Here is a 24,804-nt window from a genome sequence, read left to right on the forward strand (position 1 = left end):
CTGCTATAGTATCATGGCTTCAGCCAGCACCATAAGAAGCAGGAGAAATGGCAACTGAGTAAGTGCATCTGGCACAGTCCTAATAGGCAGGTGCATGCAGCAATTACACATGTAAGCATAGCAGAGGCCATAGGCCAGTGTTAAGTGCACAGTACGTTAAGTGCAAAGGCTTACAGAATACCTAGCCGTCATGTGAAACAAGCAGAAAGAATGTGGCCAACCTATCCCGAAGATCCTAGCCATACCAAGGAAATGTAGACATTAAGTCACCACGTAAACAAGGTCACAGAGCCAAGATTCACTCCTTGGTATGAGAGAGGAAGAAAATGTAGTTGTATCCACTGGGACTCAGATCTGGCAGTCACACTTACTGGGTGCACAGGGTCAGTGAGCAAACTTCTCCAAATATTTAGAATGTAACTGTCATGGGTCAATGGACTGAATGATTTCCTATTAAAAAGAATTCACTCAAGAATTTAAGTCAGTTTCATCTATCATTATGCAGAACAAAATCCAAAATAAATTCTTGATGGGAACTAGATGTCCTTTGTACCAGGTACACTTAAGGCCACAGTGAATCCTCCTTAATGCAAGCAGTATAATAATACAGGTGCTCAGCTCCAAGAAAATGGAAAATAAAACCTTCTCAGAGTTGCCAATATTATTACAGAATCCTCCAGTGACAACGTACTCCCATGACTAACAGCTGGGCATTCAGCCAGAAGAAAAATATATATATGTACATTAAAAAATTAGGACTGCTGTGCCAGACAGGAAGCGAGTAAAAACATCACGAACAGTTCCCTATTTTGGAAGGAGATGGGTGATGGGAGGCCTTCTTTCTCCCAAAAAAGCCAATTTATAATTCAGCATACCAGCAGAGCTAGGAAATTATAATGTTATATTCCACTGGGTAATAAAAAAGAAGATGCTGAAGAGAACAACACTCCTGATGTGTTCTCCAAAGTATAAGTATGTGCTGTTAGGACTGTTAGAAGAACATTAGAAAAAGCTCAGAGTCAAGTTCAGTTCTCACTTGCAACTATGAAACCTTCTAAGAAGAAAACTGCTTTTCATCTACAGGAATATCTTCAATGCCAGTAAAATTAACTGCAATAAATACAGCTTCATACATTTAAACTAAAAAAGAGACAAGGCACAGCCCATAGCCTTCAAAAGTTTATTTCAAGTATAAAAATTATTCAATGAAGTATCTACAGAGTTTTTACTTTCAGTATAAAGGTTTTAACAGATAGAATCAAGTAGCAAATTTCTGAAAAAATATGATTCAACTAAAAATTCCGAACAGTAGTGACAAGGCACTTAACAAAAGATACCCAGCAACAAATATAACTCTTATGTCACAGTTAACATGTAGTCAAACGTTATCTGTAGTCAAACGTTATCTAACACTTTATAAGCAAAGAAATTAATTACAGTCTGGTTAAACTGAGCAACATAGTCCAGACAAGAGTGAATTCAAACTCCCTGCACTTTAACAATCACACTTTTCTTTCAAGTGTAAAGAAAGCAGAGAGAGAAAAAACCAAGAGAAGTCAACTATGAATTTACAGCATGTGTTCAGATGAAGAACTCAGAGTTCACTTCATACAAGTTCCACAAAAAGAACTGTAAGGAAACTGGGTAGCAGCATACATACCTCAGTGTATCCCCAATATGTATATTTAATATGAGGGATTTATATTTGTTTAATAGTTCAAACTATTAAGCCCAGTTAAAGAAAACAAAAGTCTACAAAAACAGAAAGCCTTGCTAGAAACACAACAATCAGATTTGTAGGAAATAAAGGTGTAATGCTTGGGTATCCACTGCAATCCCTTTCCTGTAGGAATATTTTTCCACTACCAGCAAAGGAACAGACCACAAACAGAAGGTTTCCAGAATCAGAAACAAAACCAGACTATGGCAATGTAAATGTATTTGAGGATTTTCTTGGTCAAGATTCAACTAACTTCTGTGTCTTAAAAAAAAAAAAATAATCAAATATGCCAAGAAGAAACAAGACATCTAACAATGGCATTTTCAGCACCAAAACATATTTGTGCAATAAATACAGAATAAGATCTCACTCATTCACAAATATGAGGCAAATAAGTGGGGAACTTCCAACACTTCTCTTTTTTTTTTTCCCACAACTATTCAGAAATATAAAGTAAACAGAAAAAACCATTTTAGTCTTGCCTTTTTTATTCCCTAGTGATAGACTATGATGTTACATAAGTGTTATCAAGGCTTCTGCATCTTTTTTTCCAGATACATCTTCTTGTAAGTCTGAAACATCTCTTTTGAGTCTTTGATTGGGCTGCGGAGAGCCTCGCCATCTCCATCCAGGATCTGCATAGCTGTATCAAGTGGAATACTGCCCTCAGCTGAAAGACAAGATAGAAAAGCAAGTTAAAGCAAAAATCTAAGAGTCTCAAATGACTACTCCTCTTGTATGTGGTACTTACGGTCACTGACTGTCAAAAAGGATGCCACAAACTTCCTTCCTAAAACACCATGCACCTCAGAATTAAATCAATCTCTAATATATCTTTAAGCACCAAATCATCATTTGAGTGTCTTCATAAAAGCCATTTCTAAAGAACATTAAGAAAGGTGTGAATGAAAATGTGCATTTGTGAAAGTAAGAGAAGAAACAAGAGGAAAGAATAAAAGAATGGCAGACACCAATAGCCAAGGACACACACAACAGCAATAAAAGACATAAAGGCTGCAAGATGCGTCAAGATCACAAGAAACATAACCAGTCAGCAGAGGACTTGCACACTGATAAGAAGAGGATGGCAACAAGTTTACAGCATGCTGAGTGCACCATTCTCTTTCTGTTAGACCATGAGGAAAACAAGACTAAAGATGGAAAGACACCTAAAGCAAAAAACAAAAACAAAAACCAAAAGAACAAAGACAGCAGAGAGCAACCTCAGCCACAACTCTGAAAGGATGGAACAACCAAGATCCAAAGATGAAAAATGCCATTGTTGTAACTATTGACTTCTAAAGGGTACAAAAGACAATCCAAAAAACTAACTGGCCAATCAAGAGACACAAAGAAGATAAAGTAATGGAATCACTTTTCCTCTGTGTAGTCATCCAGACTACTGGGACACACAGGTCCTGGCATTTGTGAGCACAGATGTATGTGCAGAGAGTCAACTTAGTATGAAAGCCAAATAAGGTTAAAAAAACCCACTTTCTGTTCTTACAGTGTCACACTAGATTTTATGTCACTTCCTACATCTTAATGGGGGAAAAATTTACCTTGGTCTTTACCTACTGTTTAAAACTGTACTTGAACCTTGTCACCAGTGCTACCCCAAATTCAACTGCGCACGCGCATGCAGGAAAATTCCATCTCCAATAACATATTCTCATGGCAACAGAAATCTCCACAAATCTTAAACTATGTCTACTCTACAGTAGCCATTTCAGCAGCAGAGCTAGTAAAGAATAGCTAATAAAGAATAGTAAATAAAGCTAAAATACTTTATTAAGATTCGCTACCGTAAAGAAACATTTAAAACCAAGCAATGAGAATTTATTTAACTCATATTTCAAAATAGATAATCAGAAGTCATTTCACCTGTACAGATCTCTTCCAGCTTTATTTGCTTCACTGGATCACATTTTAACCAATCTTCTCTTTTACTCTTGACACCTTAAGAGAAAATTTAAAACATATTTTTCAGGTTCCTATATTTTTCAGGTTCCTGTATCGTAAGTTCTGGTTTCTATTCAGCATCAAGTTTTAACGCATATACTAGCAAATGCAAAAGGCAGTTTCCTTTGGGAGTGAGAATGACTGCAAAGGCTGGCATATAAGGCTGGCATATACAACTTAAGATTTGGTTTTACTTCAAAACAAATACAGCATTTGAGACAAGTATGCTTCACAATGCACCATGTAAAATGTTGAAAGATTTGGGCTAGGGAAGAAAAGGACGAAAGAAAGGCAGCTTACAGCAAAGATGGCAAAGGTTACAGAGACTGTGTACAGGGTATTTCTGGCCCAAGCCCTCTCTTCCTCAGTGCTGCAGAAGATCTCTCCCCTGCTGCCTACCTAGCCAGATTTATACACAACCAGGTGAATGCCGAGTACAGCATACTTTCGTAACTATGCTGAAGGAATCTGCTTTCTACAAACAAGCCAATTCATTTTCCACAAGTAGGTCAGAAACCCTCCTCGCAGCTAATTGAAACTGCCGTGCTCTGAACAACCCCAACTTTATTCTGCAAAACTTTAGGAAAAAGAATAAAACATTGAATTGAAAGAAAACTCTCACGTTCTTTTCCTGTTTAACACACAGCTACAGTCTGTCAAAAAATCTAGCTAAGCTATTTCAACCTTCAGCTTCCAGAGCCTCAAGTTTTCACTGTCTGTAGTTTTGTGTAACACGAATTTTAACAGAAGCAATACTTTTTACTTGCAAATTAGTTTACTTGCAAATCAATAATCAAGACAGCATCATACCTGCCACAACAGCTTTCTCTGTTTCCAGGGAATTCTTTGCAGCTAATCTTTCTTCATCAGTGGCTGGATTTCTGAACAGTATCTCTGGATACAGCTTAAATTCTAGTACGTCCGGGTTGCATGATTTCTCAACTTCTGAGACAGAAGCATCTCTTTTCGCACCACTGTTTTGGGACACTTTGTGCTTTAGATGCCAGGTGGGTCTGACAGGTGATGTCTCTAATTTTGTCAGATATATGCGTTCCTGTGTTGTACGCCTAAATGCAACTCTGTTCAGGTAGTGTTTTTTTGGTTCCTTTTGAAGATGTATTTTTAATCTGTTATTTCTTCTATTTAAGTATAGCATGTTTTTATCAGGAAACATTTTCTCACAGAACTTGTCTTTGTTTTGACCATCAAGATGTCTCTCTTTGGTAGAAAAGTAGTTTTTAGAGATGGTAGAAGATCGACCCCTTTTTCTCTGTCGTTTAATCACAGAACAATCTGCTAATGAGCTCTTCGGTTTCCAGCCATTTTCTCCATTCAATTTTTTAGCTTTGTCAGTATTTATCATGTGATTGTATGAAAGCTGCTCAGATTTCTTTGCTTCAGATTGCTTCCGTCTTTCTTCTTCCACCTTTGTTTTTTTAGGTTTTCTGTTCCCAATCACATTTTGCTTCCTCTTCCGTTTGTATGACTGCTCCTGTGGAAGAAGAACTTTCATAGATTCATGTTGAGAATATTTGGCATTTCTTATGTCTACAGTGCCAAAATTTGGGAGCTTTATAGCATCAGCACGACAACTATTCCGCTTTTTATGTTTTACTCCTGCTGATAATCTGGCATTTTCTTTGATGTTAACTCCTACATCTTGCCCAAGTATCTGCTTTTGTTTCCTACAGTTCTGTTCTTCAGCTGTGTTCTCATCAGAGGTTTTAATTTTTTGTCCTTCATTGATTTCAGCATGCTTAATTTCAACAGCTTCTGACTTTATAAATCTGTGAATATCTGCATTGGATTTCATGGCTAAATGCGTTTTGGTTTTATCTTTTGAAAAGGACTCCATTTTGATAAGTCTCTTTCCGGACAACTTTGTTGTGTTATCACCATCCGTACAATCAGCTGTTTTCTCCGAGAACTCTTCTGAAGTTGTCTTACCTTCTTTTTTATCAGAATTAAATTCGTTGCCTAACAATGGGGTTTCTCTGTCTATTTGCAGCTCTTCCTTCCAGCTGCTGCTTTTAGATTTATCAACTTCCTGGTTTTCAGAGGAAGTAAGCGGTCCAATTTTTCCCTGTTGTGTTGTAAGTGGTTTGCATTCATCATCCACCTTTAGCCTAACATTTTTGTTCATTACAGAGGTGGCTCTGCAAATATCTTCATTTTTGCTAACACTGTTTGGGATTTTTTCAGAAAAGGGCACATTTCCCTCTGCAGAGATGTCCTTCGCTATAGCATCAGATTTGCTGTCATTTTCCTGTCCCTCTACAGAGCTAGTATTTACAACTTTTGAAAGTTGATCATTTTTCTCTGAAACACACATTTCAAGTTTACAAGGGTACTGTGTTATTTTAGGTGCTTCACACAGCAAACTCATTTCAGAACAGTCTTTTTTTTTTTCCCTGGGCTTGGAAATTTGTAGTGTTTTGTTTGCCTTCTCACATAGACTCTGACCAGGCTGAATACTGCCTTCAAGGCTCTTCTTCTCAGCTGAAGCTTTTTCTGACTGTTGACTCACCACTCCCTTGCCATCACTAGAGGAATTCAGGTTGTGTTTAGGAAATAGTTCTTGGTTTTGATTAGAGCTCAATACTACAATTTTCATCAGATCTACTGGGTCCTTCAAATGAGAATTTTTGTCACAAACTTGATTCTCTTTTTGAGGTTGATTCTTTATCCGCTTAACCACAGAATCATTTTTTACTGGTTCTTTCATCAGCACATTACCACCTTCAATGCCATATGGAAACTCTTTCACAAGTTCAGACAGCTGATTGTTTAGACATTTAATAGGCTGTGCTCCAAAAAGGTTCACCTCTTCTACTGTACTATTTTTACTGGATATGTAATTTTCTTCAATGTTGTCTCTTGGAACACTGATTGCATTCATTTCAGCAGCTACATTGATTGAGAAATCCAATGAATTTTTAGCTAACTCCTGGTTTATACTAGCAAGAATTTCCAAGTCATTTTCAGGAGGCTTTAAAGATGCATCGAATGACTTTTTTTTTTTTGAGGTAGAAATTGTTTTAAGAGGACCGACACTGCTTTCTTTCTCCAAATGACTAGTTGTGATACCATCCAAAGTCTTAACTGCTTTACTCATGCAGCTTGATGAATCTTGCAACATCTTCTGTGGCAAGGTCTCTCCCTGGACAGAATTACTACTTAGCTCATTCCTACCCAAGTCCAGCTGTTGTTCCTTTTGCCTTGGATCAAATGTATTTTGTTCTGATGAGGTACCATTTAATGCTTGTGTCTCAGGGACGGACCTGAAGATACTTGCTATTTGTGGATTATAAAACGTATCACCTTCAACAAGAGTACATACACTAGAAATACAAAACATCTGTTCTTCCAACACAACTATGGATTTATTTCCTGTCTTTAACACAGCTTGCTTGTCTTTACGGTCTCTTACATCTATTTGAAAGATTTTACTAGAAAAATTTAAGCCATTTTTGTCCTCTTCTTGAAAGCTGAATGTGGTTCCTGAGTCAATCACTGGACAAGTTTTACCTGCAGATGTTGGGCATTTGTCTGTCTGCTCACTCTGTGCTCTCTGCTCGGAGAGTACTAAAGGTGAGACAACTGCAACTTGGGGTTCAAAACCTTTTATCAAATTGCTACTTAGTGTATCAGGCTTTTGTCCTACAGAACCTGTTGTTATAGGCAAAGTTGCTTCATCTGTACTAACCGGAACATTATTTTGTTCTCTATTTTTTGTGTTTTGGCTGCAAGGTGAAATCTGATTTGCTGTGGGGCTTTCATTTGACTGGCTATTTTGCACCCTTACAGATTCCGACAGATGCTTTCTCAACGAGCCCAGGCATGTAGTCAGTTCTTCCACAGAGTAACTACCATTGCTCTGTTTAAAAGACGCATTTCCAGTAAGTGGTGTTTTTTTCTGATCTACATCGCTCTGCAATTTAGCTTCACCAGATTTGGTTGTTTCTGATACAGGAATCACTCCCGTATTACTCATGTGAACCTTAAACACCTGCTCACCTTGCAAACTTTCTACCTTCACATTAGTTTCTTTTTGTAGGCTTCCATCTGAGACAGATGAATCTAGCGGTGTTTTTTCACTACACTGGGGACTAGTCAGTATTTTACCAGAAATAGCATCAACTGTCTCCTCTGTCAACACATTTGTGCTGTTCAGTAAAAACTGAAGAAGTGACGAGTTCCTGGAACTAGCTGGCACTTTCTTTGGTGCAGTTTTGACAGATTTATCCACCTGACTGGAACATGAAGCATTGTTCAAAGAGGTTACAGGTTTTTGAGAAGAGGCCAAGGCATATGTGTCCCTTGGTTTTGAGATGGGAGTGCTCTCAGAATTATGTAACTGAGCTGAGAGTTTGCTCTGAGAAGGAACAGAAGTGAAGCTTGATGAAAGGCTTCCCTCCTCTACCTGAGGGTTGCTTTGAGTCACCTGTAATCCTCTGTTGTCAGCACCGGCTGCATTTTTGTCATTTCTTTCAAGTGAAGAGGTAAGTATTGGACACTCTGTCCTCACTGTTTCAGGCGGGGAAGGTGGTACATTTTGGTTGGGCATCCACGGAAGAAAATTATTAAGAGTAGCATAATAACTTGCAGGAGGAAACGGGGGAACACTTTTGTCTCGTTCTGAACCTTCTAAGAGTTTTCTTTTATACTGATGTATCCTTTCAAGCAGGACATATTTTTTTTTAATAGTGAGAAGTTTTTGAGCTTCCTGATCTAGTCTGTCCTTTGTAGTTGTTCTTCCATGTGCTGCTGATGAAAAAAATTGAGAATTAACAGGACCATTAATTAAACTACTAGTCTGGCCTTCTTGAACTGAAGCAGGATCACTCAGTGGCTTTGAAGCAGCCATCGAATAAAAAGTTTCCATTTCTTGCACAACATTACACAGTTCTTTGGAAACACCACGGGATGGCACAGACACTTCATTAAAAGGCTGACTTCCTGTCATGTTTCTACTTGAATTACAGACATTCCTAACTGACTGACTGACATCTCCAGATTGCTGTTTCTGACAGTGTTGCTGACCACTGTTACAACCAGAAGCATTTTTTGGATCTGATGGGCGCTGCAGTTGGCTATGGCTGTATCCATTAGGCACATTTTGAGCTGCCTGTGGTACACCCATTGAAGATTGTGCTGCAGCACTTGAATCACAATTGGCAGGCAACAAAGATGGTGCAGAACATCCAGTAGGAGCTTCTGATCCCATCTGACTTGGTCGACAGTGCAGCACCTGCGTATTTGGTTCAGTATTCTGATTCAGGGAGTTTAAAACTTTAAACTGAGTGTTGGGATGATATATTCCATTTTGGACACGTTGCCCGGATATACCAAGAGACATAGAATTATTCTGGGAATTAATGTGACTTTGATATAACATTGGAGTTCTCATAGAACTATGTTGTTGTATTTGTGGCTGCACAGCATAGCTGCTTGTGGTGGCATACTGAAATTCCCAGTGTACATTCCTCACATTATTTCCAGCATTGCTTTCAGAAGACATGGGAGGTAAATCACTGTGGGAATAAAAGTAGGCATCAGACTTTGGCAAAGAAGTCTGAGTCATCTCCGACCACAGACGTGATGCTGGATTGGGAGGTTTCTGAGTTACTGGTACGCAGCACAGTGGACGTCGATCAGCCGAGATAGATGCTCCTGGTAAGGCCTGATCTGAAGTTCTGAATCCTTCAGCATTTACAAGAAGGAAGGCAGCATTGCTTGTTGGCTGATACACTACTTGGTTATTTCCAGTGTAAGTGCATGCATTGTTAGAGGAATAGGCATTTGTCTGAGGAAAAGCATGTGTATTAGAAAGCAACTGATTGTAACATGTTTCTTCACTTCGCAGGTGGTTCTTTGCATCAGCGTTCTGGAGTGGCCTTATATTCCAGTCCATCTTTTCTTGATTTCGTCCAGTCAAAAACCAAAATGCTAATAAAAAAAAAAAATAAAAAGAGTAATAAATAATCAAGCCTTAACCTTTCAATCAAAACTTATTTCACTTACCAAGTGAATGCAAGAATGCATTACGAACAGAATTGTTAGAATTCAATAATTGTTAGAATTCAACTTCAATTGTTAGAAGAGCAACTCCATTGGGACATGCTTAAGGGCTGAGGATAAGAATCACCTACAGAATATAATACAGGTCAGTTTTCAGACAAGAAAACCAACTTCAATTATACCTTCAAATAGAATGATAGAATGGTTTGGGTTGGAAAGGATCTAAAGATCATCTAGTTCCAACCCCCTGCCATGGGCAGGGATGCCTTGCACTAGACCATGTCACTCAAGGCTCTGTTCAACCTGGCCTTGAACACTGCCAGGGATGAAGCATTTACCACTTCTTTGGGCAACCTGTTTTCGGTGCCTCACCACCCTCACAGTGAAGAGCTTCTTCCTTACAGCCAACCTGAACTTTCCCCATTACCCCTTGTCCTATTGCTACAGTCCCTGACTAAGAGTCCCTTTCTGGCATCCAATTCAACAAAAGGAGAAAATTAATCGGTACAGTAAAGATCTCCCATAATGTGGCCCACTTGTTTTTATTTTATATGCCATTTGTTCTTCCCTGACACTGTGGGCAGTTACTAATTTTTGAGAAACACAACTCTGACTTTATTTAACAGCACAGGTAGCTTCAAGCAAACCACCCCTGATCCTGTTTGGTAACGTTAACTTATTCAGCCATCAAAAAAAGGTATGCAGCACAGAGATGACATCAACACCTCCGCTACTGCAGTAAGTACACCTGCAGAAGGTGACAAAGTCACAGGTCTCTAACTCTTCATGTGTCATATTCCAGAATTTATACTGATTACCAACAAGCCCAACAGTTTGTTGAGCACACTACTTCTGAATGACATCTGGAAAGTTGCTAGAGACAATGTCTTCAAATCCAAGCCCTATTTCAGTCTTCAAAAATGGAAAAGCACAAAAAAGCCATGACAAAACTACGAGCACCAATGCTATTTGCATCTTGGCAAGTTCCTCTCAGTATGGTCAAACCCACTAACAAAAACCTCGCTTTGTGCAGGTTGTTAGACACAAAGCTCCTAACTGTCTTTCAGGGCTCTTTTAAGGCTCTCCTATTTCAAACTTAGAAGTATCACTCAGATCCAGCCTATAAGACCTACAAAGCTATAATTTTCAAGGTGTTATCAAAATCCAATGATAGTTCAATCTTCCCTCACTGTCTGCTATCTCTGCTCTCAAAGGACACCACCAACAAAAGAAAACAGGAAAGCGGAATCACAGATGAAATTCATTGAAAACACCAACAACAGTATTAAGGCAATATTTAGTGATGCAGGGAGGAATCTTTGATGAGAAAACAGGTTTTTGTATCCAAGCTAAAGATTTCATACTGCTAATTTTACACTGGGTATTTCCTGAAAAATAATCACAGTATCACACAGTATCACAGTATGTTAGAGATTGGAAGGGACCTCAAAAGATCATCTAGTCCAATCCCCCTGCCAGAGCAGGAACACCTAGATAAGGTTACACAGGAATGTGTCCAGGCGGGTTTTGAATGTCTCCAGAGAAGGAGACTCCACAACCTCCCTGGGCAGCCTGTTCCAGTGTTCTGTCACCCTCACTGAGAAGAAGTTTCTTCTCAAGTTTAAGTGGAACCTCTTGTGTTCCAGTTTATACCCATTAACCCTTGTCCTATCATTGTTTGCCACTGAGAAGAGCCTGGCTCCATCCTCATGACACTCCCCCTTTATATATTTATATACACTAATAAGGTCCCCCCACAGTCTCCTCTTCTCCAAACTATAGAGACCCACCTCCCTCAGCCTTTCCTCATAAGGGAGATGCTCCACTCCCTTAATCATCTTAGTTGCCCTGCGCTGGACTCTCTCCAGCAGGTCCCTGTCCTTCTTGAACTGAGGGGCCCAGAACTGGACACCCTCTCTCGACCTACTGACCACCCCCCTTCTAATACACCCCAGGATGCCGTTGGCCTTCTTGGCCACAAGGGCACAGTGTTGGCTCATGGTCATCCTGCCATCCACTAGGACCTCCAGGTCCCTCTCCCCTACACTACTCTCTAACAGGTCGTTCCCCAACCTATATTGGAACCTGGGGTTGTTCCTGCCCAGATGCAGAACTCTACACTTTCCCTTGTTATATTTCATCAAGTTTTTCCCTGCTCAACTCTCCAGCCTGTCCAGGTCTCGCTGGATGGCAGCACAGCCTTCTGGCGTGTCAGCCACTCCTCCCAGCTTAGTGTCATCAGCAAACTTGCTGATAGTACACTCAATTCCCTCATCTAAATCATTGATGAATATATTAAATAATACTGGTCCCAGTACTGACCCTTGAGGCACTCCACTAGATACAGGCCTCCAACTAGACTCCGCCCCATAGACTACAACTCTCTGGCTTCTCTCCTTCAGCCAGTTTGCAGTCCACCTCACTACCTGATCATCCAGGCCACACTTCCTCAATTTAGCTATGAGGAATCAGGGGACAAAATAATCATGTTCCTGAATTAGGCAACTGCTGAAGAAATTCAAAACATTTATATGTTCCAGAAATATGACTGAGGTATGTAAACAAGATTAAGATGCCAACTATTAGTAACTGTAAATCCTTGCTAAATACAGGAGAAATTACATATAACACCCAACTTAGGCAAGAACAAAACCTAATTCTTCTCACTGTCAAAGACCGTAACAATGAGTACAACCATAGTTCATCACCATTACTAGCTGGATTAAGAAAACTAAGTTTGCATCTGTGATCACAACCTTAAAATTTTTCATAGCTTTAATACAACAAAACATGTTACTTTTAAAAGTGGTATTTCACAGAAAGTGCTTGTCTTAGGAAGAACATCCAAGAAGTTTGAAGTGCTTGTCTTAGGAAGAACATCTAAGAAGTTCAGTATCAATACAAGACTCCAAAAGACAAAGAAAAGACTATTCCTCACACATACTGTTTTGCAAACAGGCAGGGTACTCAACAAAATGATCACACACTAGTCGTATAACACAAAAAGTTTATTAAACAAGCACAATAAAGTGAATCAGATATATATACACACACATAGTACAGAATAAAATTAGCAAAGTATCAAATCATTACTACATAGAAAGAACAACAATTGAAGGAAATACATCACCAATTACCACTTAATCCTCATGATCCAGGCCCACACTTCAGCTGGGAAGCCTCATTGCAGCCAATGCCAGGAATCTCAGGTAACTGGGAAAATTCCCACATGGTGTGCCAACCCATAGGTGAGGCTTCAGATTTGGCTACAAGAGGATCCTGCTTTTATATTCTTAGAAACAAAGCCACCTTTATGCCAGATCTGTAATTGCTTACTTGTGTGGCCATGCAGTTTCTCATTATCTCACTGCTCGATGCGCCAAGAGCATTGGCCAAATGTGGAGGTCATGGAACAGCTGCACACTTACCTTTTACTGCCTCTTTCCAACAGTCATAATAAATATATACTTTATTGAATACACTTTATCAAAACCATACGTTGTTATGTTTCTCACAGTCATGAGCCATGATTAACCTTCAGTTAGTTTCCCATCCAGTATACATGCCTGCTTCACTCCTTTACCTGCTTCTCACCCTGAACATAAGTCTCAGAAATCATCAGCAACTACTAAATAGGCAACTGCCCATTTCTGATTGGCAGCACATAGAATGGAGAGACATCCCCAATGAACATAGGAGTAGCAGAACAGCTCAGCAACAGATCAATCATGTGACTAAAACACCTACACCTAGAACAGCTCTTCGACAGATCTATCATATGACTAAAACACCTACACCTAGACTTTTCTATCAGATATTATTACAAAAGAGAGGGCAAGGAGGACCAATTCATTGATCTGTCCCTACGATTTGGTGTCAAATTCTCATCCTCCTCATTAGGTGTAAAATCAGTGTCTTCTTAATACCTCACCATTATTGCACACAGTGCTGTGGGTGGATGGGACTGTGGTCAAACTGTCCATTCCTTGTGGTCACGTTGTATAGAGCAGCTGTACTTGGTAGAAGTTGCTGGTAATCATTTCTTGCAAGATTTTGCACGGAGTAATGGCACAGCTGACAGTTGTGTGTTTTCAGTTATCAAGCAGAACAGGACTGCGTAGCTTCTGCCCCGCTTCACATTCCTCTCCATTGCCAGAGTTAAGATAAACCACCACATATCCATCTTGTCACCATGGTCTCCCTCGCCCACACTGAGCTTTTGTATTTTCTTCATTGTTTTTGTAATTCAAACACACCCCAACTGAATGTAGCAGTAACAGCACAGCTCATCAACAAATCTATCACATGACTAAAACACCTACACCTAGATTTCTCTATCAGATAGTTTCAGGCATGTCTCTGGCTTTCATGTCCTGGAATCACCCTCTGAATTCTGATAGGAAAGACTCCAGTTTTTTTATTGGCACTGTTTAGTATTGATTACTTCTTCTGAGAGGCACTTCTCTAGGTAAATACATACAGAGGAAAATAAATGAAGCCTAAAACACAGAATAAATTGTTACAGACTCTTGGTCGATTGGAGTGGGCAAGACATTCCAACAAAGATTTAATACGTCATCCACTGATCACTGTAACTTAACATTAAAGTCTGCATACCTGCACACTGGATCCAGAAAACACCTAAACAAGGAAAAGAGAGCAAGATTATGAGACAATTGGTAATTCATTAAGCTTAGTTCCACTCAGATATCATCCAACGTAGTCAGAGACACAAATCTTACCAAAGAGGTGCCCCTGCTTTGGGGAGGAGAGAGAACAAGCCTGACTTGTCTGCACAGTGGGCTTCTACTCTCATCCTCTGCCATGGAGGAGCTCAAACGCCAAATTTAACTTTTGAGAGAAGCGGAGGTGAGACTGTGATCAAATTACTGGTCGTAGATGGTGTAGGGGGGAAGCCACTTTCTCACTTTGATGCATTTTGATATGTAAATGAGGGTCAACAGCAGTCTCTGTCAGGTGCCAGTCAGGTGTCAGTAAGGCACCCTATGGGCTGTGGGTCTTGCACAGCAGTGGAACAGAACTGTGAAACAGCACCTCTCCCTCTTCCACCCTGCTGAGGCAGGCCAGATGGCCTCCATCTGATAGCACCCTTATCAATAGCCAATCATCCCTACCAGGGTTTTGAGCTCTTTAATCATTCTCCACTTACCTCATGGCCTCAGGCCTCATTCTTAAATTATGCACCCTGTGACTACTACCTTCAATTCTAGAATTCCATTATAGTACCAATAACGGAATTTAAAATTTATTGTCTCTCCTCCTTTGGCATACCTTTCATTTAATAACATCTGTGCCTAGAGTAGATGCAATCAGTACACATTCAGGGCTTTAACCTTGAAGTATACTGACACATGAGGTTACAGCTTTTGGTAAGAAGGATTTACACATACGATACAACAATAACAGCAATAAGAATTGACTATTAATGCATATTCTATGAAATCTTGAAGCCATCCTGTCACAGCAAAACCAAGCATATTGAACATTCATCCCAACCCACTACTGGACACTGACTCCCAAAGTTCGTGGGTTTCCTCTGCAACTTTTTTCATAACCTCTGCTTGTTTTCCTAGGTCATGGATTTGGGACACAGATATAACAGTCCTCTTGGGAGATATGGATATCCACTTACTCCGCGTTAGTATATCAACTTTGCAAGGGTCATTTTGGAAGTGGCTTATAGCTGAGAATTAAGTAAAGCTAAAGAATCCCAAATAGCATTAGCAGGAGTTTCTACTTGATAGGTGAGTTTATTTAACCAGAATTGAGTGTACACGAGATTCAAACAATCCTTCAACAGCCCACACCAATGCAGTGGCTTCACCACAATCTTCCCACCCTTCTGGGTCAGGATGTAACACACATTCGGTTCGCTCCACCAATGTGGTGTAATAGGAGTTCTTTTCTATCATGGGCATAAGGTAGGCACTCCTAAGGCACAGTCAAGATTTGTTGTCTTTGCAGGTATAGAAATGAGATGGAAGTGCAGGGAGGTCCAGCTTAAAGATGGGCTCAAAGATGTCCCAACAAATGTAAATGAGGGATAACGAGAGTCTCAGTCAGGTGCCTCATGGGCTATGGGTCTTGAACAAGGGTGGAACAGAACCATATATCATTTCATTTCACCCTCTTCTAACCCTGCTGAGGAAGGCCATCTAGCCTCTGTCTGATATCTCTGTCTGATCGCACTCTTCAGCAACCAATCACTCCATTAGAATATTGACCTCATTAATCCTTTCACTACATACCTCATGGCCTCAGACCTCATTCCTACAGCAATATGTAAAACACATGCAATCAAACTGATTCTGTTTGCACAATGGTATATAATTAGCATTAATAGTAATGCTTAAGCTAAGTAACTCACCAAATAAGTGTACCTTACCACTGATCTGCAATATGTTGAATATTTATGACATAGAGGCAAGAAGTAACCATATTATGGCTCTATGATTCAATAAGGTCGATTGACTGTAGTCACACAGAGGAGTGTGACAGAAGTGCTCAACTCCCTGACCAAAATAGTGATAGTTTGGTTCAGGCTCCCAAGGAAGTAAATGCCAAGGTCATGACCAGGTCACAAACTTCTCCAGTTCCAACCTGCTCTTTGAAAGCCCACACAGGAACACAGTGAGACAATGAGCTTTGATGCATGTGCTGGGAAACCAGAACACCAACCATGCAATTAACACATGAATAGCAGGTTGTTCTCCCAAGTCTAATTTGTCAAGAACAACTGAAGTTGTGGGTACAAGTAGTCTAATGTTTACCTTTCCCATCACATATAATTTGACTACAAGCCAACCATTTTATTCCCTAAATGTGATAACCTGAGCAAGCCTTTTCCAAGCTCCCCCTGCTAAGCAGCTGGCTGCACAGTGATGATCTCCCGTTGACTTGGGAGGCCTCTCAACGTTACTCCTTGAGGTTGAGAGACCCCTTACCAACAGCAGATTTTTGGTAAGTTACTGCTATAATGCATAACCTTGTATCATAGGGCATTAAGATCTTGTATTGGTATTTTTTAATTATTATTATATCCTCTGTGCAGTAATAAATATAACCTTGCCATGGGACTTATCTTAAGCCTCACTTTTACATCAAACTTGAATAAAACCTCTTCTGCTGCTATCTCTGGCAGTAGTTCTTTACACAGTTTGAACTTTCCCTGCAACAAGTGTAACTGAGGCATTCACAACAGTTATAAGAGATTCTTACTCATTACTAAAAGCTTCCTTTAACTGGACCAAAACTCTAAACACCAAGCATATGTATTTCAATGCCAGTCACTCTGATCTTGGTTGTTTCCCACCTCTCCAGGACATGGCGTTCAGCAAACATAAGCTTCCAAGAACTGAAAGGACAAAAGTTCAGCTGCAGGCCAGCACAACTTTGCTCCCCCATTTCTGCTTCTAGACTTCTAGCAGCCAGTTTCAGCTAACCAAAGCATTTTAAATTAATTCAGTACATTTGATATACAGTATCACAGAAATATCAGAGCAGCTTGGCAGACCTGCATCTGTACGGATGGCCTGAATCAACCAACCGTGCCCAAAGGAAGGAGTACATACACAACAAGAACTCTCATTTTCCTCAGTTTATATCTGCATTTTGGTTGTCACAGCAGGACCAGCAAACAAGGGTTTTCTTGCCACAACAATTCTTAGCAGTTACGTAGGAGATAATTTGTCAGGAATTACCTGCATCTCAAATTGACAGTCAATCACACAGTAATTTTAAGAATACAAAGACCAGTCACTTCTTGCCGATTCCCATTCCACCATTTCCAACGGTGCATCTTCCTATTAGCTTTGCTGTCCTAAAGCCATCTGCTGCTTCAGATGAACATTAGAAAAATGGTTTTCGGACAGGCCCGTTTCAGTTCTACGCCCATGAACTTCATGTTGAATCAGGCTCTTCCTCCCAGCCTTCCTCTGTGTTTTTAGCATTGTCTCCTCCAACCACCCAGACTTTTAATGTGACTTTAATCAGTATCATCCAACAGTATCTCAGTCAGTTTGTTAACAAGTTTTTTTTTCTTGTTTGGGGATTTTATTTTATTTTTGTTAAGTGAATGCACTTCATTCTCAAAGTCCAAATCTAGCACTGCAGGAAGTGGACACAGAACAAACAGGTCAGATTTTTCCGTTCAAGCAACAGCCATTAAAACAAAACCCATCAAAATTATTCTCTTCTAATTATCTTATTGGCATAGTCTCAATGCTTGTGAAGGGATGCCAGAAGTGACCATCCCAAGCAGCTCTGTGGTTTGGTGGCTCCTCCTGTCCCTAGGCTGGAACCCAGGTGTCTCCACAGCAGGCCTATGAGCGCTTCTGCTCCTTCTATCCCGTTTGCAGGTTCAGCCAGAAGCAAGGCTAAGCATACATCCTGGAGGCACACACAGGACATTGAAACAGACAAAGACAACGTGCTGCCTTCAACACCACCTATACATATGACTCACATAAAACAGAAGTACAGACAGACAATTCACTTTCCTCCTCTTTGGCCAGTCAGGATCAAGGGTCTCTCCAAAACCCACATACCCCCACTCTCTACAGTCACAAGCACACACACATTAAGATCCATCAAGTACCAGTACAGCTCCTCTGTCCATCCAATACATTTGCATGGATCCCACACCCTCTCACCCACTTTGAAGGATCTCCTACTTGCCGTCTGGTCCAGCTTGATGCTCATTAGCAAACAGATGCATACACTCACATGCTTGTTTCATAAGCACTCCATGCTCACTGTATCATCAGTTGTATCAATGTTTCAGCTGTAACAGTTATTTCTTTTCTCCTTCCTTGTAGCTGGTACAATGCTTAAACCGTAACACTCACAAATCCCCTTAAATACCAGCATAGACCCTCTGACCGTCTGCTACACCTGCCTGGACACAGTACTTCCTACCCACTAGCTAGTCCACCTTGAAGTCTGCTAGCAAATTATACAGGCAAACCCCATACACCCGATGTGGGGAAGATACGCCCCATTCACGCTCACTGTCAGCCAGCATCAGGCATACAAGCTGTGAACCACAGTATCGCTCTAGCCACCAAGCATCTCATTCACCCTGGTGAGGCCCGCACTCACCCACTCCAACTGCTGGCACCACAGGTGCCTACAGCCCTGATCCACCTCCTGTTGCTGGCACCAAATCCACTCACATTCTTGTGTAGGTGGTACTCTAGACAAAGTCTGTGGGACCTATGGAGATGGTGCCTAGAACTATGATCCTTCCAACTACTGACCCAGACACCCTCTCACTCCAGTTGCTGGCACCCCACAGCAGGGATAAAGACACTATGCAGAGAAATGGTTAAGAAAAGACTTAAGATGACAAGACTGGCTGCAGGGATCAGGCATAGGGATCAGCCACAGACGTCCTGACCAGCCATTGTTTAGATGAGTGGCCCCTTCTATAACCTCTTCTGTCTGTTCTCCCTCTGCAGAGTTGCAAAATCCTCTTCCTCCCAGTCACACCAGGGACTCAGGTTTTCACTCTCATCAGTTTAAAAGTCTAGGTTTGCCTATAGTTTCTCAATGATCCATCAATTAGCAAGACCAATGAGGTAGGTTTCTTTTGATTCCTTCACATTTGCCTGTCACATTTGTCTAAGTCTTCTTTATTGCTTCCCTCTTTTCCCTACAACCCCATTTGACAAGGTCCATGATCAGATAACCCTGCTAAAAAAAAAACACTCTCACATCCTACACATTCTTACCAATTAGCATAGCTGAGATTTACTTCTTGTTATTATCCCCAGTACTGTTTATACACCAAGTTTGTGCCTCTGAACATTTGGTTTATTCCTTCCCACGTAATGTCTCCTTTTGCACTGGAAAGGTCATTAAAGCAGATGCTCTCACCTTCCACGTACCCTTACACTCAATACATTTTCCAATTTTATTGCTGGAAACAGTGTCCTGGAAATGACGCTTCTTCACTGCCACCACAGGTCATTCTTTGAACCCTTGGTCTGCTATTTCTACACATTTTCATTGATATATCAGTCATGGCAACGTTAAAATCTATGTTACAAATCTGAAATTATGTTTCAATAGGGATATTTGAGGCAGGGCTACAGCTCCAGATTTCTTGTCATCACACTTCACGGTGTTGCATTAAAAGGCAAGACAATTTGGCAGAAAATAAACCCCCTTGTGCTCTACCTGGTCCTCAGATACTAGAGAGGCTGGGTGCAGCTAGGCTTAGATTCTGACTGATGCCCTATTTACCACTACCAGTTCGGTCACGTTTGATGTATTAAACAATCACAATTCCAGATGCACTAACAGCACACTGAACCTTCAGCCTAATCATGCTCATGAACTAACACAGCCACACCGAAGGATGTGGTCACGTTCAATGAGAAAACTATTACGATTAGTTACTTAAACAGCGCAGTTTATTGACGCAACAGATACAGGTTCTTATGCATTGCCAGTAATAAATACACTGTCTGCAAAATCACGTGCAAATAACAGGTTACACAAATGCACAATAAAGTTATGAATAACACAGCCTAGCTTTAAAATATAAAAGTAGAAAGCAACTCTATAAAGAGATTCCTAATTTTCCTGGTGAAACATCTGGTACAGTGCAAGTCTTACCCAAAGGAGTTAAGGGTAATCTGCTGATGGAATCTTCCTCGACTCATCCACAATGATGTCTTCCCTAACATTCCGCCTTCCTTGAGCCATTTTTATGCTATTTTTCACCTTCAAGGTGGAGCTTGAGTGACTCTAGTCATACGTACCTGTGGGGAATGTTGTGCAAGAAGCTGTGCCGGCAGCGCCAGTAGACCCGGACGAGAGCCAGGACATCTGGACTCTTATCAGCCACAAACCTTGGGAGAAGTAAACAGGACAAGTCGGGAGGAACCGGAGAAAGAACATCAAGATAATTGCTGAGAACTGTAAATATGGAAATCGGAGGCCGCTTAAGAAAAGAGAAAGAATGTGTGGTCAAGGGGACTGGAAGTAACGATGTAACGAGTAGTGACAGCAAAGAACTATGTTTAGAAATACTTGCTCAAGCAAAGGCGTGTGGACAGTAAGGTGATTGGCTGAAAGAGTGTGTGATCAGTAAGGCTGTTTCGTGATGGAAAAGTACCAAAGGAACTAACTGCTACTAACCGCTAGGCAGAATACTATAAAAGCCTGTAAGCGCACTCAATAAAAGATTTTGTTTGCAACCAGAAATTGAGTCCATGCCTCCACTGCCACAAATGGCGCCTGAACAGGGACACGTCTGGGTACAGACATCAGCTTGCAGTGCTGAACCAGTGGCAACGTCCTGTTGAACTCAAAGCTGCTGAAAGGAAGCAGGACAGTGGCACCACACTCCATCATCTCTGCAGGACAAAGGTGAGCAACAGGAAACACGCGATCTGAAATGTCAAGAGAAGAAAAAACTGTGTGCAGACTTACGGAAGCCATGATGGCCAAGCATAACGCAAAAATAGAACTTGATCTGCGCAAAATATTAAAATGGGTCTCCCGGGAAGCGCCCAATGTAGACAAAATAAATATTTATGACTCTGAGAAATGGGATGAAGCAGGCGTTAAGCTCTGGGATCAGGCAAACAGGAGGCCCCATAGCATCAAGCTTGCTTGCCTCTCGGTGAACTGTGTTTGAGATAATAAAGAAACATGTTGGCTCAAAAGATCAAGCCCACCTACCGCAATCCCAAGCCAAACCTTCCACACCCCCACTAATCGGGGCTGTGGCAGCAGGTGAGCCAGGCAAAGATGACCCTTTTGATCCCGGACCAACTGACCCTGATAAAGAGCCCGACTCTTACCCCCCTGACCCGCACAATATGTGGAAGAACATTAGAAAAGAAGCAAAAAATCAAAGTGATGTAAACCTGTCCAAAAAACTGAATGCTACGTATCCCATCCGTTATGAGGCGAACCCTGGGCTGGACGGCATGGAGGAAAACGGCGCTCCCACGGGAGCCAGGCAGAGGCTGCAGCAGCAGCTTCCCTCCGGCCGAGGGGCTGCGCCTGGTGGTGGCAGGACAAGAAGCTGCAGAGCACGGGCGCGCCACCTCCACCTCCCGGTTGCCACGGCCTCGCTCACGGCAGTAACAGGTTCCGGCAGGCTCCACCCATTGTCTGCCCCCGGGCAGAGGGCTGCGCTGCTCACCCGCCTCTCACCTTTGTGTACTCCAGCAGGCACAGGTTGACGCTGCGCCCAACAAGATGCGCGCTGCGAGGCGGCGGGGGAGTCTACGCCTCCCGGTGAGAGGCGGGAAAAGACCCAGCCTCTACCCCAGAGGTTTTTCACATGCAAAACCCGTCTGTTAACAAATAACAATTCAGTCAAACATGCTATGCTTCGAAATAGAGCTGCCATAGATTTTTTGCTATTAGCTCAAGGACATGGTTGTAAAGACTTTGATGGGATGTGTTGCATGAACCTGTCTGATCACGCTGAGTCTCTCCATGAAGCAATTCAAAACTTAAAGGCCGGAGTTCAGAAGTTGCAAGTGGACAGTAGCTGGAATTGACTAGAAAGTTTGCTGTCAGGATGGGGCATCAGTGCATGGTTGAAAGACATTATTAAAATCACATTAGCCTGTGTAGGAATCTTTTTATGTATTTTAATCACAGTTCCTTGTTTAATTGCTTGTATAAACCGTTTGATCACTAAAAATTCAAAAATGCTTTCTTAGGTTATAAAGAAGGGAGAGATGTGGGGAACATTGTGCAAGAAGTTGCACCGGCAGCACCAGTGGACCTGGACGAGAGCCAGGACATCTGGACTCTTATCAGCCGCAAACCTTGGGAGAAGTAAACGGGACAAGTCAGAAGGAACCAGAGAAAGAACATTGGGAAGAACTGAGGAAAGAACATCATGATAATTGCTGAGAACTGTAAATATGGAAACAGGAGGCCGCTTAAGACAAGATAAAGAATGTGTGGTCAAGGGGAGTGGAAGTAACGATGTAACGAGTAGTGATAGCAAAAACTATGTTTAGAAATACTTGCTCAAGCAAAGGCACATGGACAGCAAGGTGATTGGCTGAAAGAGTGTGTGATCAGTAAGGTTGTTTCGCGATGGAAAAGTACCAAAGGAACTAACCGCTACTAACCGCTAGGCAGACTACTATAAAAGCCTGTAAGCTCACTCAGTAAAGGATTTCATTTGTAACCAGAAACAGAGTCCATGCCTCTGTTGACACACATACCTTTATTATTATTGGTGTAAAATTCTCTCACTTCACTTTTACATATATATACCACAAAGAATTCAGAGCATGCTCAGAGAGAGGTGGTCTCACTTTGGAGGCGGGTAGCATTAGAGACAGAGGTGTGTTTTTGTATTAAAATGCATTATAATGAAGCAAAGTTCGCACAAAGGGCAACATTTTGTCAAAAGATAACAGATTGTTGGCTCAGGGTAGCAAGTGTGCAGCTTATCGGTTTTTAGTCCCGCCTAGTTCCCATCTCTGCCTGCAGAATCTCTACTTCGCTCCATCCTCCGTCAATGTTGGCATTGATACAGGGGGTTTAGCCAAGGTACACAAGGGTAGTACAGGGGGGTCCAACTAATCTACAGGGGGGTAGTACAGAAGGGTTGTACAGGGGGGTTAAAGGAATTTCGCTTGCTTAAACAAAAGTATTGCCTGTTGTAAATACCTATCATGCCTACCAAGCAGTACCAAGACACTAACCACTGATAAGAGGGAAGAAGCAGATGCCTGGTTCCAGTGAGAGCCAGGTTCATGGCTTGGACACTGACCAAACCCTAAGGCGCCTGTGTGAAGACTAAAAGGTGAAAAGTTTAAGAAGAGGAAGACTCATTTACTTCATCTTGAAGACCCCTACTCACAAGATGAAGACTCATTTACTTCATCTTGAGACCCTCACCCATGACCACCGGGGGGCACTGCGCACGTGCAAAGGACCTTTTAGCTCATTATAATACGAAGCGGGGATAGGTCATGAATATGTGATGAATGAATGCGTGTTGAGCAACCCAATGTATATGTATAACTTTAGAGGACAAATGTAGAGAGAAAACGACACTGAGGTGTGCATACTTTGGAGGAGCTATCCCCATGCACCTCAGCGCCGAATAAAAGCATACCTACTTCACAACTTTAACGAGTTGTGGAGTTAATCTGCATATCAGCATGGGAACTCCTGTGGAGTGCACATTCCTGGCATACCAGGTGTAGCTGCATCTTCACCTGAAAGTCCATTTTTCCTTTATGTGTGAACAATGCTACATTTTAAGAATAAGTTTAATTTATAATTATTCCACACATGGAAACAGTGAAACTCAGAGAAAACATAGAATGTGCTTCCATCTTTGAATATGCCTTAAAACTTGGAGGGAACTCAGAAATTCTGCAGTTGGGAAATTACAATTACATAATTCAATTTTTAAAACTTATTCAGAGATAGTACAAAAATCAGAAAACTAGGAAAAAGCACACCATGGCATTTGACAATGGACCAGATCCACAGTCCAACAGCATCACACCCTGCAATGCTGCTGCAAGATTCATGGGAATTGCAGTCACAGCCAGAAGGGCAGCAGGAAAGAGGCCATTCTTCTCACCAGGAATGAGAATAAACAGATAAACACCATGGCATCCATCAACAATCAGAACTGCTAGGCACAATAAAATCTGCATTTGTCATAAACAGCATCTAAACTGAGCTCAAAGAGATTATTCTGAAAGATAAAGTGTATTTTCTTGCATGCACCAGACTCCCGGCATTTGGGGAGCTACGCTTCACAAGGAGTTTTAAAATTCTAGTTCTCCATGGTACGAAGAAGCATACCAGTAATCAGCAAAAGAGATGTCATTGTTCAAAAGAAAACAAATTCTTCAAGATTGTCTTTGATTGCTTGATGGTATCAGCCAAGCTTTTTTATGGCTTATGCTCCTCAGGGAAAAAAATAAATTCACTTTTGACTAACTGCCATAAGCACAAAAGTTATTTTTAACACAAAATCAGAAAATTTGCAAGGAAAAGGGATTAGTGACAAAGATCAGATTCATCACACAAATTAGCATCTAACATTCTATTCTGAAACCTACAGATTAAAG

At 41.3% G+C, this 24,804-nt stretch overlaps 1 protein-coding gene across 10 annotated transcripts in view; it reads right to left on the minus strand.

Moving 5' to 3' along the window:
* Window positions 1–1,172: 1,172 nt before the first annotated feature.
* The window catches only part of RESF1 (retroelement silencing factor 1), a 33,834-nt gene continuing 10,202 nt past the window's right edge, over window positions 1,173–24,804 (minus strand). For 3 of the 10 annotated variants that reach the window (XM_080618083.1, XM_080618082.1, XM_080618081.1), the window contains exons 2-5: window positions 20,491–20,580; window positions 4,493–9,631; window positions 3,605–3,679; window positions 1,173–2,390 (exon numbers count right to left, since the gene is read on the minus strand). In XM_080618083.1, the coding sequence (XP_080474209.1) occupies window positions 2,248–2,390; window positions 3,605–3,679; window positions 4,493–9,631; window positions 20,491–20,557 (5,424 nt within the window). In that variant the 5' untranslated portion in view covers window positions 20,558–20,580 and the 3' untranslated portion in view covers window positions 1,173–2,247. Of the gene's footprint in view, window positions 2,391–3,604; window positions 3,680–4,492; window positions 9,632–20,490; window positions 21,124–24,804 lie in introns of all 10 variants that reach the window. The other 7 variants (XM_080618078.1, XM_080618086.1, XM_080618085.1 and 4 more) reach the window with 4 other exon arrangements.

The sequence above is a fragment of the Psittacula echo genome, assembly GCF_963264785.1.
Source record: "Psittacula echo genome assembly, chromosome: 1".
Classification (NCBI taxonomy): Eukaryota; Metazoa; Chordata; class Aves; order Psittaciformes; family Psittacidae; genus Psittacula; species Psittacula echo.